Source organism: Fukomys damarensis, unplaced genomic scaffold (assembly GCF_012274545.1).
Source record: "Fukomys damarensis isolate Sample0158 unplaced genomic scaffold, DMR_v1.0_HiC HiC_scaffold_12, whole genome shotgun sequence".
NCBI lineage: Eukaryota > Metazoa > Chordata > Mammalia > Rodentia > Bathyergidae > Fukomys > Fukomys damarensis.
The window spans coordinates 17,139,076-17,152,621 of record NW_022900924.1 but is presented as its reverse complement, the minus strand read 5'-3'; the positions used below and the strand labels follow the sequence as shown (position 1 = coordinate 17,152,621).

The 13,546-nt window shown below is 38.8% G+C and overlaps 1 protein-coding gene across 1 annotated transcript in view; it reads right to left on the bottom strand.

Moving 5' to 3' along the window:
- Pptc7 (protein phosphatase targeting COQ7) overlaps window positions 1–13,546 on the bottom strand; it is a 37,247-nt gene that overhangs the window by 15,273 nt on the left and 8,428 nt on the right. The window contains exon 2 of the mRNA XM_010604440.3: window positions 3–182. Within this exon, the coding sequence (XP_010602742.1) occupies window positions 3–114 (112 nt within the window). The 5' untranslated portion in view covers window positions 115–182. The remainder of the gene's footprint in view (window positions 1–2; window positions 183–13,546) is intronic.

Sequence of the window (13,546 nt, the reverse complement as noted above, 5' to 3'; positions counted from 1 at the left end):
ACCAAGCAAAGGTACTTTATTTTGTAGCAACTCACAGTAGCTTGTGGTAAGAATTCCAATGGGATTACTTGGTACAAACCGTCCTTCTTTTACTAAACGTTCACACGTTCGCATTAAAGTCCCTGAGAACTGAGATGGGTCAACTCCATAGTCTCTCCATCCTCCTACACCATCTGCCACCCCTAAAAAAAAATATATTAAAGAACACTGTCACCAATTTTCTCAAGAATTCTTATTCCATTTCTTCCTAAAAGTGCTAGTGCATATATTTACACCAATTCAGAATAAAAAGTGCTAATGTTTAACATATTACACTCTAATACTCCTAAGTCACATTCTACAGAAGTTGGCCTTTCGTGTATTGATGAATAAACTTTTTGAGCTACTACAGGGTGGTATTACTTCCCAGCCAAGAGTTTGATTTCAGCATGATCACTGCCTTCATATAGAAGTATCTGAGTTATGGATACCGTTGATTTTTAAAGAATGACTTTTTTAAAAAGTAATCAGGCTAGTGAGTCTGAGCTGGCAATCATTAAGAATATAGAAAAGCAGAGCTGACGTATAGCTCCAGGATAGTGAATATTTAGCATCTCCAAGCCCTGGGTTCCATTCCCAGCAAGAACATGTTAAAAAAAGAACACTAGGGGTTGGGAATTTAGCTCAGTGGTGCCACTCCCTGCCTTGCAAGCTCAAGATCTAGAGTTCAATCTGCAGTACCAAAAAACAAAACAAAACGAAACAAAAAAAACCCATCAAACAGGTTAAAAAAAAAACACCAAAAGCAGGAAATATTGAAAATATTAAATGCCAGATATGTGTCAATAAATGAAATAAACAAAATGAAAAATATATACCAAGCCCCTTTCCTCCTTCCTCAGTAATGGCCACTATCCTTTACAGGATATGCTGCCCAATGCAACAGCCATTACCACACATGAATGGGGCCGATCTACACTGAGATGTGCTGTAAGTATAAAACACATGCTGGATTTTCAAAGTATGAAAAAGTATAAAATTTTATACTGATAACAGCAAAATATGTTGTATTTATGCACTAAATAGATACACTACTGAAATTAATTTCACCTTTATTTTTAATGTGAATACTATAACATCTGAAATTATGTATGTGGCTCACATTGTATTTCTACTGGACAGCTAGTACAGAGATTTTCACAGGTCCAAGAGCTTTTGATGAATTTGTAATCTTTATCAAGAAGAAACTGGTGTTCAACAAAGTCAATAAAACATTGAATTCATGATCATATAATCTCTTTTTCAACCCCTTATGAAACACCAAGATAGATGCTGTATTCTTTTCTCTTTGTCTTTTTTTTTGTGTGGAGTCTTGCTATGTACTCCAGGCTGGCCTCAAACAAGATCTGCCTATTTCAGCCTCCTGAGTGATATTCTTTTCAACATGAAAATCAATTTCTGCCTAACTGAATTCAGAAAAACTGAGAAAAAATGTCAAATATACACATTATTAAGGTTTTAAATGATCTTCCTGGAAGGATCTCCAAGAAATAGTAACACAATTCCCAGTAGTGCAAGAAAAGAAGAAGTTTTTAAAAGTTATTTTGGAGGGCTGGGGATTTAGCCCAGTGGTTCCGCTGTCTGCCTCGCAAGCACAAGGGCCCAAGTTCAATCCCCAGTACCCCCCCAAAAAAAGTTATTTTGGATATGACAGACTGAAAGCAATCAATATACCAAAAGAGAATGTCTGCTTTCATGTCCGTCCATATTACTTGCATTTTATTTTTACCATTAGCATGTACCATGATTTTATTTTTAAGAATCAAGAGAAAAATTATTTTGAAATGCTGGGATCAAACCCAGGGCCTCGTGCACAGTAGGCAAGCAGTGCTCTACCACTAAACTACATCTCCAACAAGAATTTAATGTTTTACAACTTGTGAACACGAATTACTATCCTCATATAAACATTTACATTTTTTGTACATCAAACTTTCACACACATCTTTTAAAATTGAGTTTGGTACAAAACTAATTTAACACAAACAGGTACATTAAATAATTTTTTCCTGTGATGGCAGTTACCAAACAAAAACGAAACTCATAAACAGTAAGGTAACACAAACTGGAATACATAAAAGAGTGGCAAAGAACTTATTACCACTAATGCAGCAACTTTCTTCACCTTACGTGACTAACCAAGAAGCAAAATTTCACTCTGGAGAAATTCCAAACCAGCTGATTAAATGATACGAAGCCTGGAATTCATTTCAACATAACTGGGAAGAAGGGGGTGGATGATGGGGGAGTAGATGAGACAAGCCTGGCCATGAATGGATGGATCATTGTTGAAGTTGAATGAGAGGTACATGCATCTCTCTATTTTGAATCTTTCCAAAATAAAAAACCATAATAATAATAATATGATAATGATAACAAAATTTAAAAAGATTTTTCTGCACACTGTATGGAGAGTAAAAGCAGAAGCAGGAGGATGAGTAAGCAATCAGTTTCAGTCTGAGTCGCTGCCCTGTTGAGAGGCCTTCCGATGTTTGGGAAGCAGAAAGCCTTCCCAGTGGACTGAGGGTTGGAGGTAAGGGTAAGAGAAGCCCCAGAGATGACTACAGATCCATTTTGCTAGAAGTGTCACAGTTTACTCTCTTTTTTAAGCAGTTGTGAATAAATCTGGCAAATCATTAAGAGTGTTTTTTAGGATAGCTTAGGAGGAAGTCTTTTCAGGAATTCTTATTTAACTGGGGTTAAGATTTCACAATTTTAAATGCAACAACTTATGTTAAAAATACAATTATAGTCCTTGCAACACCATTTGATGAATCATTCATTCTTTTTAAACAACTGCCTGCTTAAGGGAAGAATTTCTTCTTAACTAGTCTCTTGCCTAATGGACACAATTAAACACTACTCAGTTTCACCTATAAATGTCCTTCACAAGAAAACCGTTAAAATCTGAGCTAACATTTACAGTCATTCCTGGCCCTCACTAAATAATCTGTCAGCAGGTTGAATCGGACCTGCTACAACCCTTCAACATTAGTAAGATTTCTACCAGAATAGAGCACAACCTTCCAGACATCTGCTTTGCTTTTTACACAGGTAAACTCCACGGACAAAATCTCTTAAGGAAAAAATGAAATTCAAAAGACATATACACTTTTAAATAAAGCTGTGGAGGAAAAGCAGTAGCACCCACACGCGCGCGCATGCACACACACACACACACACACACACACACTTACAAAGAACAAGTTACATAATGGCAAGTCATATTCCAGATCAGAATCAAGCTAAAACCAGAATAACCTATACACTGTACCACATGGATATTTGAAACCAAGTTTTAGCTATATTGTTATTTCTACATAGAAATTAGTATGTCCTCTCTTGCATAAGCAAAAGCTTTAGGCCACAAAGAACAAGAACACCTTTAAATGAGAACTATCTACAGGAAATTTCATTCAGAATATATTTCAAAGGTAGAATAATTTTTAAACAAACTGCTTAAGATTTCAAAAATGTCAGCACAGCCATACTAGATACCGAGTGATAGGGCTGCTCCCCAGAGCAAAGGGAGACCACACATGTGCCACCATACTGTGTTTGCTGTGGAGAGGGGGCTGAGAGAGACCTAGCTGCTGCCTGACTGCTCACACAGGACTCAGGCCAACAGCTCCCATAAGTGCCACCACGGGAGGGTCAGGACAAATGCTGAAGCTTATAGAGACACTTCTCTGAGAAGCAGCGAACATCTGACTGAAGGATCAGTCAGATTTGCACAGGCAGGAAGGGTAATGAGGGAAAGAATGGCAGATTACTAGGTGTGGCTGTGGTGTGTTTGAGCCAGGAAGCACTGAAAAAATGCAAGGCAGGGGCTGAAGCTGGAGCAGGCTCAGCTGCAGACCTGTGCTGTCTGTAGGGAGCCACTGATTACACGAGGCTACTCAGTGTAATGCGGCTCATGTGGACTGAGACATGCTCACTGTTAAGTCTAAAATACACTCTGGAGTTCAAAAACAGTACCAAAAGCAAAAATCCTATGTCTTACAAAAATCATGTATCTTACTTTGAGTCGAGATCTTGCTAAGGTGCCCAGGCAGGGCTTGCACTCACAATCCTTCTGTCTCAGCCTTTCAGAGTGCTGGGACTACAGGCATGCACCACCACACCAGTCCTATACTGGTAATTTTATATGCTACTTTGTGAAATGTTTTGTTTTATTTATTACCAATACTGGGAATCGAACTCAGGACTTGGTGCTTGCCAAGCAGGCACAGTGCCACTAAGCTAAATCCTCAGCCCCAGTGAAGTGTTTTAGATCCACTGGGATAAATATATTAATGAAAATGAACTGCACTGGTTTCATTTTACATTTTAAATGTAGTTACTAGTAAGTATATTTAAGATTAGCCTGAGGTCAAGGCCAGTCAGGGTTACATAGTGAGACTCTGACTCAAAAAAAATAAAAAAATTAAAAAAAAAGATTCATATACAGCTTGTAGTATACTTCTACTGAACAGTCCTCTGTGCTGCTGCAGGTTTCTAGGTAGAAATGACATAAACCAATCTATAGTTTAGAAAATAATCCTGACTGCAAGTATAAAGAATGGGTTGGGAAAGAGAAGAGGTTAAAGTCAGGTATCAACTCTTTAGAAGTAATGAGAAAAGGCCAGGGATTTAACTCAGTAGTTCCGCTGCCCGCCTTGAAAGCACAAAGGTCCCAAGTTTAATCCCTGGTACCAAAAAAAAAAAAGTAATGACAAAAATAGAATAGAAAATTACTGGGAATACAAAGGAAAGAATGAATAGAAAAAGATCCTTGGATTCCACATCAATATATCCAGTATCAGTGAGTTTCTAGATCTGGGGAACCAGAAAGAGTATGATTAGATGATTCTACACAGCTGAAAAGGGGGAAACACCTTTAGAAGTCAGTGAATATTGTTCTGATACGTTGGGTTACAAGTGCAAGCAAGACATCTGTGTGAAATGTTTATGAAGTCAGGAACTCCAAGTCTGCAGCTGGCAAAGCAAATGAGGTCCAGGTTTTGGATTTGAGAATGACACCATAATAGTGGATGAAATGCTCAAGGAGACTAGGGAGAGTAATAAACTTAGGGGCAGGGGACACTGATTTTATATCAGGAATGAGAATTTCCTGCCTGAATTTTGTGTAATTTTATGCATCAGATTACAGTCATAGATGTAACAGATTAAGGACAGCTAAGTATCCAGTTGTCAGAATGATACAATCTCTGCAGAGGGAGGAATGCTGAAGAGGTGGGCTCAGTTACTAGAAAGGCCTTGGATGGCAAGATAAAGAGGTGGCAGTGATTACAGAATAGATTTCCCTTAATTCTCTACAATCGTCTTATGTCTTCATTAATAACATTCTGTGAGCACACGTCTAGCTTAAGTGTTTTCTTTAACCCAAAATCCAGTTACAACTATTATTAGATTAAGATAATGGTCACATAGCCAAAATAGCTGAGCAAAAGGCTAAGAGACTACAGGGCACACAAAATTTCTTTATCTGTATCATTTAAGTGGAAACACCAGTTTTAAGAAGTGGGAGACAATCAACTAGGAAATATGATGCGTGTGTGTGTTTAAAAATAGTATGTCATTAAGTTTTCTGTATACTGATTTTCTAAAATGAAGAGTTAAGGACCAGAGATTTAGCTTGGTGGCACCATGCCTGTGTTGCAAGCTCAAAGTCCTGAGTTTGATCCCTGGTACCAGGAAAAAAAATTAAAATGAAGATTGAGAGAGAAGAAATAATAATTCTGGTGTGTGTGCCATCATTTAAATGTATTCCTCTCTTTCTTTTCTTTTTTCCCACACTAGGGATCAAACCCAGGACCTTTGCACTGAGCTGTATCTTTAGTTCTTTATTTTTACTTTTTTGAGACAAGATAGTTGCTAAATTGCCTAGGCTGTGCTCAAACTTGTGATCCTTCTGCCTTAGCCTCCCCCAGGGTTCTGGGATTACAGACAAATATCACAACACCCAGGTTAAATGTATTGTATAAGACGATAATTCTAAGTAACAACCAATTTTCATTATGCTAATTAACATGTTTTTGTTTTTACCACAGTTAAAACCATTAAAAAAAATGTTTTAGGGCTGGGGTATAGTTCAGTGGTAGTAAGCTGAGCACGTGAAACCTTGTTCAATCCCCAGCACTATAAATAAAGTTTTGCTGTACTCAGACAATCGCTTTGATTTTTATTCATTTCAGAATTTTACTTAATAGCTTTGTTCTAGGTAAAAAGTTCAAGGAAAAGAGATTTGGTACTAAAATCAAACTGTGGAATTTAAAAAATCCTATCTTCCCTGTCACACTCAGCCACCTAACTGTGTAGTTGTGAGGGGTTCACCTTGAGAAAGATTTGTGGAAGAAGCCAATGTCGGCACATCTCCTGCATTTGTTATCCACGACCAGCGCGGCCTTCAGCATGACATTGGCATTCTTCTTAATCCCTCCCACTACACTCATTTCCAGACTGACATACAATTACTTATAAACAAAATTCTGTAGAAGTGATGCCTGTAGAATGCTAAACTTCAATTTTAATGTAAGCATCAATGAAGAAAACTTGGCAATTTTATTTTGTGCACAGAACATTCTTAACATAGATTGGTAGTATTTCATATGTGAGCTGTCTGTATTCCTTGCATCTTTGAAGACCTTAAGACATTTTACCTCAAGTTTCACACTCCAATGAAGCAAGCTGGTTCTACAGGGATTTGTTTTGCCATCAGTGAAACATCTCTTGTCTGCTAGGATGAGTACCTAATAGTGAGCTGAAACCTCAGAGGAGAATCTGGCTGGATAACAGTAGAATCAGCTGGGGCTGCTCCGCAGTGAGGCCCCATCTAATGAGAAAAGGGTTGAGTAAATTCCTTGTGATGTTCCAGCCACTTGTTCAGATGCCAAGGTTCTTCTTGAGATGCTGCGAGCTAGTGTTCCCCACTTGTCTAAGAGCATCATAGCACGCAACCTAACTAGAGAAAAGTGACATCTGAATATAAATTCAATTTTTTATCAAACGGAATAGATCACATTTATATCAACATTTCTTAAGCCTCAACTCTCAGGGCATTTAAGAACGCTCCCCCATGATTCAGGACTGTGAAATGTTGTATCTGCAAATCATTATCCCAACGGGAACAAAAAGCAGGATTAGTAAAAAAATACATTCCACAGTCAAATTATCCAGAAGAAGTGCATTATGCTTTGACTAATAATCCTTTCTGTTCTCTAGAGGTAAAATTATATAGATTATGATGTTCTGCCTGCTTTAACAAGCAAGCCATGTATTCCCTTAGCAATAAGCTTCCCCCTACGCAATAATCAAAATGAAACCTGCGTCTCTTCAATCTTCAGAGACCAAGTCTACGTCAAGATCTCTAGAATCTCTCAGCAGAAGAGTTAACATGAATGAAGCTGGGATGATGGAAAGTTTCAACCTTGTAATAAAATGTGTAAAAAATGGAATCTAAAAGCAAAACTCAGATTGTATTAAAGAAATGGGACTGCCCAGGACAGCTGACAAAACTGAAATGAGGTGGGATAGATGGCCTGTTTTATGTTTTAGAATTCCAAACAAAATAGCTATTTGTTATTAGCTCGATAAATGTAAGATTATTTAAATATTAAATTAAGCCTATTGTCCAGAATATTTCACTAAGTTGAGCAGATCATTTCTAAGCTACTATGGGCAGTTATTTTGTCTTGAAATGCAGCAAAAAGTGCTGAAATGGTTAGGAAACAGTGTGAAGAAACAGAAGCTTAAAAAATAAGACTGTTTCTTCCTGTAAAGGTAGCTCTTCTGTTTAAAAGCCAAAGGCTTAATTTGGAATTATCTATTCTGGTTCAACGGTGGCTTGAGGAATTTAAAGAACTGATATGAATCATTGGCCTTCCTTCCACAAACTCAAGAGGTGAAGGGCAAGTCACTGAAAAGGTCAAGTTCACTCTTTTATGTCCTGCAGCAGTATCTTCCTCAAATGCTAAATGTTGTTATGAGTGCTTTCTGTACAGGAGGAAGCAACAAACAAATTATCTTGGAGGCAGTCCAGGTGTCAGGCGTGTATTATAGTAACCCTACAGTCAGAGTACTAAATGTGCTACGGAATTAATGGCTCTGTTAAAGCTGTGGTTTCTGTTTAGTTTTTAGGTATTAGGAAAATAATATAAAACCAGATAATTTGAATAAGTACTGAGCAATTAATTAATGGCCAGCTACCTGGCACGCATCTACTTCTACTAGCCCTTTAGGTTGAGGGTAAGATTTTCTTTCCAAGGTTAGATCTAGAATTCTAGTCCTAGCTTAACACAATATTTATGACAGTTAAGCTGTCTGGCCTCAAACTCATGGGCCCAAGTGATTCTTCTGCCTCAGATTCCCTAGTAGCTGGGGCTACACGTGCATGCATGCCACTGCACTGGGCCTCTAACATGCATCCTTGACCCAATCTCAAAAAAGCCATAATTTACCATCTGCTTTCTTCTCCCCACTCATAAAAACAAGAGCTCTCCTTGACTAAAATACATGTGAAGAGTCACATGCAGACCCCGCATTTATTTATTTATTTATTTATTTATTTATTGGGACTGGGGATCGAACTTGGGTCCTTGCACTTGCGAGGTAGGCAGTGGAACCACTGAGCTAAATCCCCAGCACTTGCTTACTTTATTTTGAGACAGTCTCACTTCATAGTGCAGGTTTGCCTTGAGTTCACTATGTAGCCCAGGCTGGCCTCAAACTCGCAGTGATTCTCTTTTCTCAGCCTCCCAAGTGCTGGGATTACAGGTGTGTGCCATCACACCTGGCTCCTACCCCACTATAAGATGGTATTGCGAAGTCAGTCAAGCGGCAATCCTCCTGTCTCAGCCTCTCAGAATGCTAGGATTACGGGTGTACACCACTGCCACAATCACAGCTAACATGTTGCTTTTATGGAAGGGATAACAAAAAACTATAAATTCATTAAAACTACATTCCACACATTCATTATTAATGATATTCAACACATATTATTGAACACTTACTATATAAAAGACCCTAGTAAAAGAGATTTACAAGTAGTAAGAGTTCCTGCACACTGGAACTTAAAATCAAGTGGTAGTGACTGTGCTTGGGAGGGGAGTTTAAAGAGATTTATGATAAACTATTATAAAAAATTATCGTGATGGGGGGAGTTTGAAGATATTTTAAATAACTATAATAAAACATATATGAACCAATGAAACAAAAGCAAGAAAGATCACAGAATACGTGAAAGGAATCAGAAAAGGATTCATGGAGACACAAAGTGTCTAAAACAAGCTTTGAAGGACAAAAACGTGAAGAATGTTGAGAGTTTTGAGGAATTCCTGACTTTGATTAAAAAGATAAAGCATGTATCATTAAGTTAGGTGAGAATTCTAAGCACAGAAACCTGACCTGTAATGAAACGACTATTACACTCAAGGCCAGGAAGCTCTCACCATTAATCAGCACCAACAATGCAGCACGTGAGTCAGGACATTTAGGATTCCCCTAGAAGGAAAGACAGGCCCTGAGGCCACCAAAGCCAAAAGGCTTTTATTTATCTTAATTAAGGGGCCTGCTCCACTATTGGTTTAGGTATAGCTAATAATTAAGTAGTATTCACACTCAGCAAAAGTCATTTCAGTAAAACAAAGTTTAAAAGATCACACACGCCTAACCTGAAAGGCTGTATGGATCCTGGGCTGAAGCACTGGGTCAGGAGGCAGATCTGAGCTCTAACTTCAGCATCAGGACTAGGACTAGCAGAATGCTAAGGGCATCCTTGAACAGCAACTTGAGCCTCACTATCTCTACTCATAAATAAGAATCATCACAGGTTTGGCTGGATAACAGGATAATAAGGCTAGCAGGTGCCTGCTGCAGTGCCCAACTCACAACAGACATTCAGTATGTGCGAGTTATGCCTCTCTTTAAGAAAGATCAACCAGGGGCTGGGAATTTAGCTCAGTGGTTCTGCTGTGTGCACAAGCACAAGGTCCCAAGTACAAAAAAAAAAAAAGAAAGATCAACTGGCAGCACAAAGGCCAGTCTAGCCTTTTCCTGATTGCTTTAACAATCAGAAAAAGGCCGGGCGTGGTTGCTCATGCCTTTAATCCCAGCACTCAGGAGGCTGAGGCAGGAGGATTGCTATGAGTTCGAGACCAGCCTGGACTACATAGTGAGTTCCAGGTCAGTCTCAACTACATAGTGAGACCCTGTCTCAAAAAAACAAAAAAAAAAACAATCAGAAAAAGCCTCTGACACTTGCCTATAGGCTGCCATTTCTACACATGCTAGTCTGTGGTCACAACTGAAAGACAATGCCCACTCTGAGATAATGTACAAAAGATGAGTGATCCATTCATCTTTTCTAGCCACACATCCACCACCATTCAATATCCCATTAAACATTCAATAGTAACATTTTTAAATACTAAAGAATAAACACTTGTTTGCAGAAAGCAAGGAAAATGATTCACCTGCACTTTGAAGAAATGACCCACCACCATATTGAGTCTGAAGTAACCCCACTTAACAAATACCTCTTCAGTGCACACAGCTTTCTGTAAGTCTGGCCTCTTATTTTAAATAGGAAATCTTAAAATAACTAGTAATACATAAAGGGTCTAGCCATTTTCTTTGGTCTTTACAATTGCAGTACCTCTAAGCATCTTTTTATCTCCAGAGGCTGTCTTCAACACCTGGCACAGCAATTTTCAACTCCTGATGCACCCCGAAATGACCTTCAGCGCCCCAGCCTTGTATGGCCAGGTGACTAATGTGGATGGATCACTACCCTAGCACACAGGACTCAAATGAAGACTAGATGGATGAAAGTGCATCAAAAGCCTGATGATTCTGCCCCTGAAATGTGTTCTGCATAAAGCAATCTCTTGCGTTGTCCCGTATGACCAGCCTGAATAATGGCAGCTCGACCACATTTCCAGGCTAGAAACCTTAAGGAATTTGCCAGATTCAAATCCTCAAAAATAACGTCAGGGCCGGGGATTTAGCTCAGTGGCTCCTGCCTCGCAAGCACAAGGTTGAGTTCCATCCCCAGTACCACAAAAAAAAAACAAACAAACAAAAAACCAGTTTCAATTCCTCTTCCTCCTCCTTCCTCTTTGTTCTATCACTAAGCTCTGCTGATACTGTCTGCAGCATGTGTGGAGCCCATGGACTTTCCACTATCCCAATTAAAGCCTTTTCAAGCTCATCCTATTTTAGTGGCTCCCTAAATCATTTCTGCCTCCTGTTCTCCCACTGTAACCTCCTGATTAATTTGGTATATGCAACACTGCCTTGTCCATGTTACTCCTCTGTCCTTATTTGCTTCTGTGTGTAAAAATACTCGAGAAGCACATACCTACAAGAAACTAGTAACACTGGCTGCCTCCTGGGAGAGGGACTTTGTAGCTAGGAGACAAGCCTGAGAGGGAGCCTTTTCAGCATGAATCTTAGGAAGCCTGAATAACTTTCGCATTTTGTACCTACAGACTGGGCCACCTTTTCAAAAACAACCAAAACAAAAAGAACAAAAGTAAAAATATATTCTACAGCTTCTTACAAAACAAAAACAAACATAAAAACACTCAACTTCACAAAGCAACAATGATCTTCAAAATTTTGGCTTCAACAATTTTGCTAATATCAATTGTCAACAGCACCCCCTACCTCAACCCTGGCAGTCACAAAATAGCCAGCCTGTAGCTTGGAGAATTTTGCTGATCATTCTGGAGCCTCTCAATCTTTCATTTACCTCAATTTACTGAGAAACCTCCCTCCAGACCTGATTCCATGCTTCTACACACCTCATGTATATTCTTTTACACTGATCCTGGGTACCTGTTTGCCTTCTCCAAACCTGAGGGCTTTGAAGTCTGTTTTATTCATCTTGGTCTTCACAGTACCTGTCAGGACTAACAGGAAGCAACCAGTATATAATGAATTCAGCTGACTGTACTGAAAAGGAGTAATACACAACATTCTGTTACATGAATATCAATACTCTGGTAATCAAACTGTTACCCAAGAACTCCAAAAAGAACGAACCAGTATCAGATCCTGATGCTGCACAAGGCGTCATGTAGTGGTAGGAGCTCACTGCAAATGTCCCCGCACAGACCACGGAAGGAGAAGGCTGGTGGACACAGCACTGAAAATGCATCTGGAGATACCACTCGCAGCTTTCTCCACCACTGCCTGGACCTGGGACACTGGCCAAATTACTTCTCTAAGCTTTAGTGTTCTTATCTTTGAAATGAGAGGAAGGAGGACAAATTCTCTCCTTTCTTCAAGTCTAGGACTCTAAATCTTATTGCAAGAAAAAGACCATTCTAGAAATTCCTGATAAAAATAAAGGCTAACAAACACAACTATATGTTTCACATACAATATTACATTTACAATACGAACTAGGTTTGAACCACAGGCTCCATTTCAGGCTTCCCAGTTTATCCTTGCCCTTATTACAATGCCACATATAGTTTTCAGAGAAATTTCCATGATGACTTGAAGTACAAAAATACTGGCCTTCCATCTCAGTTTTAACAACCTACCTACAATGTTGAAAATGTTTTCTTTCTTTAACCCACTAACAAAAAAATCAGGTCAATCATTTTCAATTTAAAATCCTGATAAAAGAATAAAATGGTTACACATTAGCATTGACTTCACTGAATTCAAATGATCTGTAAATAAATTAGTCTGTACATAGAATGTATTTATAAAATACACTAACTTTGTCAAAGACCATTAACTGTTCAGCATATACTAGTAAGAAAAATGGTAATATCTAAGTAAATAGCAGCTCAAGAACCAAGAGAAATGCTTTTTTTTTCTTTTGATGTTTTTGAGACAGGGTCGCGCTATGTAGCCCAGCCTGGCCTCCAACTCTCACTGATCCTCCTGCCTCAGCCTCCCTAGTGCTGGTATTACAGGCATGTACCACCACATCCAGTTTTTATGAATTTCTAAAAGCAATACATGCATAAGACATCCCTGTTTATTTTATTTTTTTTAGCAGTCCATTGCCTTAACCACTCAGGCACCCCTCATCCCTAATTGTTTTCCTTTTTTTTTTTGTACCAGGGATCAAACTCAGAACCTTGTGCTTGCAAGGCAGGTAGAGGAACCTCTGAGCTAAATTCCTGGCCCCTATTTTACTTTTTTAGTAGGAATAATTTATTAAGAGAAAGACAGCTTCTGCTTAAGACAGACAGAAGGGGGACCAGAAAGTGGGTTGCCCCGACAATCCTGTTTAGAATTTCTCATTGCACAAAAAAACACAGATGATCACGTTATCAATCAGCAGTCAATCTAGAGGCCATAAGCAGTTTTCTGGCTCTTATGGAAATAGTACAAATCTACTTTCTTAACCAAAACTGCTATTGAGTGCCGGGGATTTAGCTCAGTGGTTCTGCCGCCTGCCTCACAAGTGTGAGGTCCCAAGTTCAATCTCCCATACCAAAAAAAAAAAAAAAAAAAAAAAAAAAAAAAAAAAATTTAATCA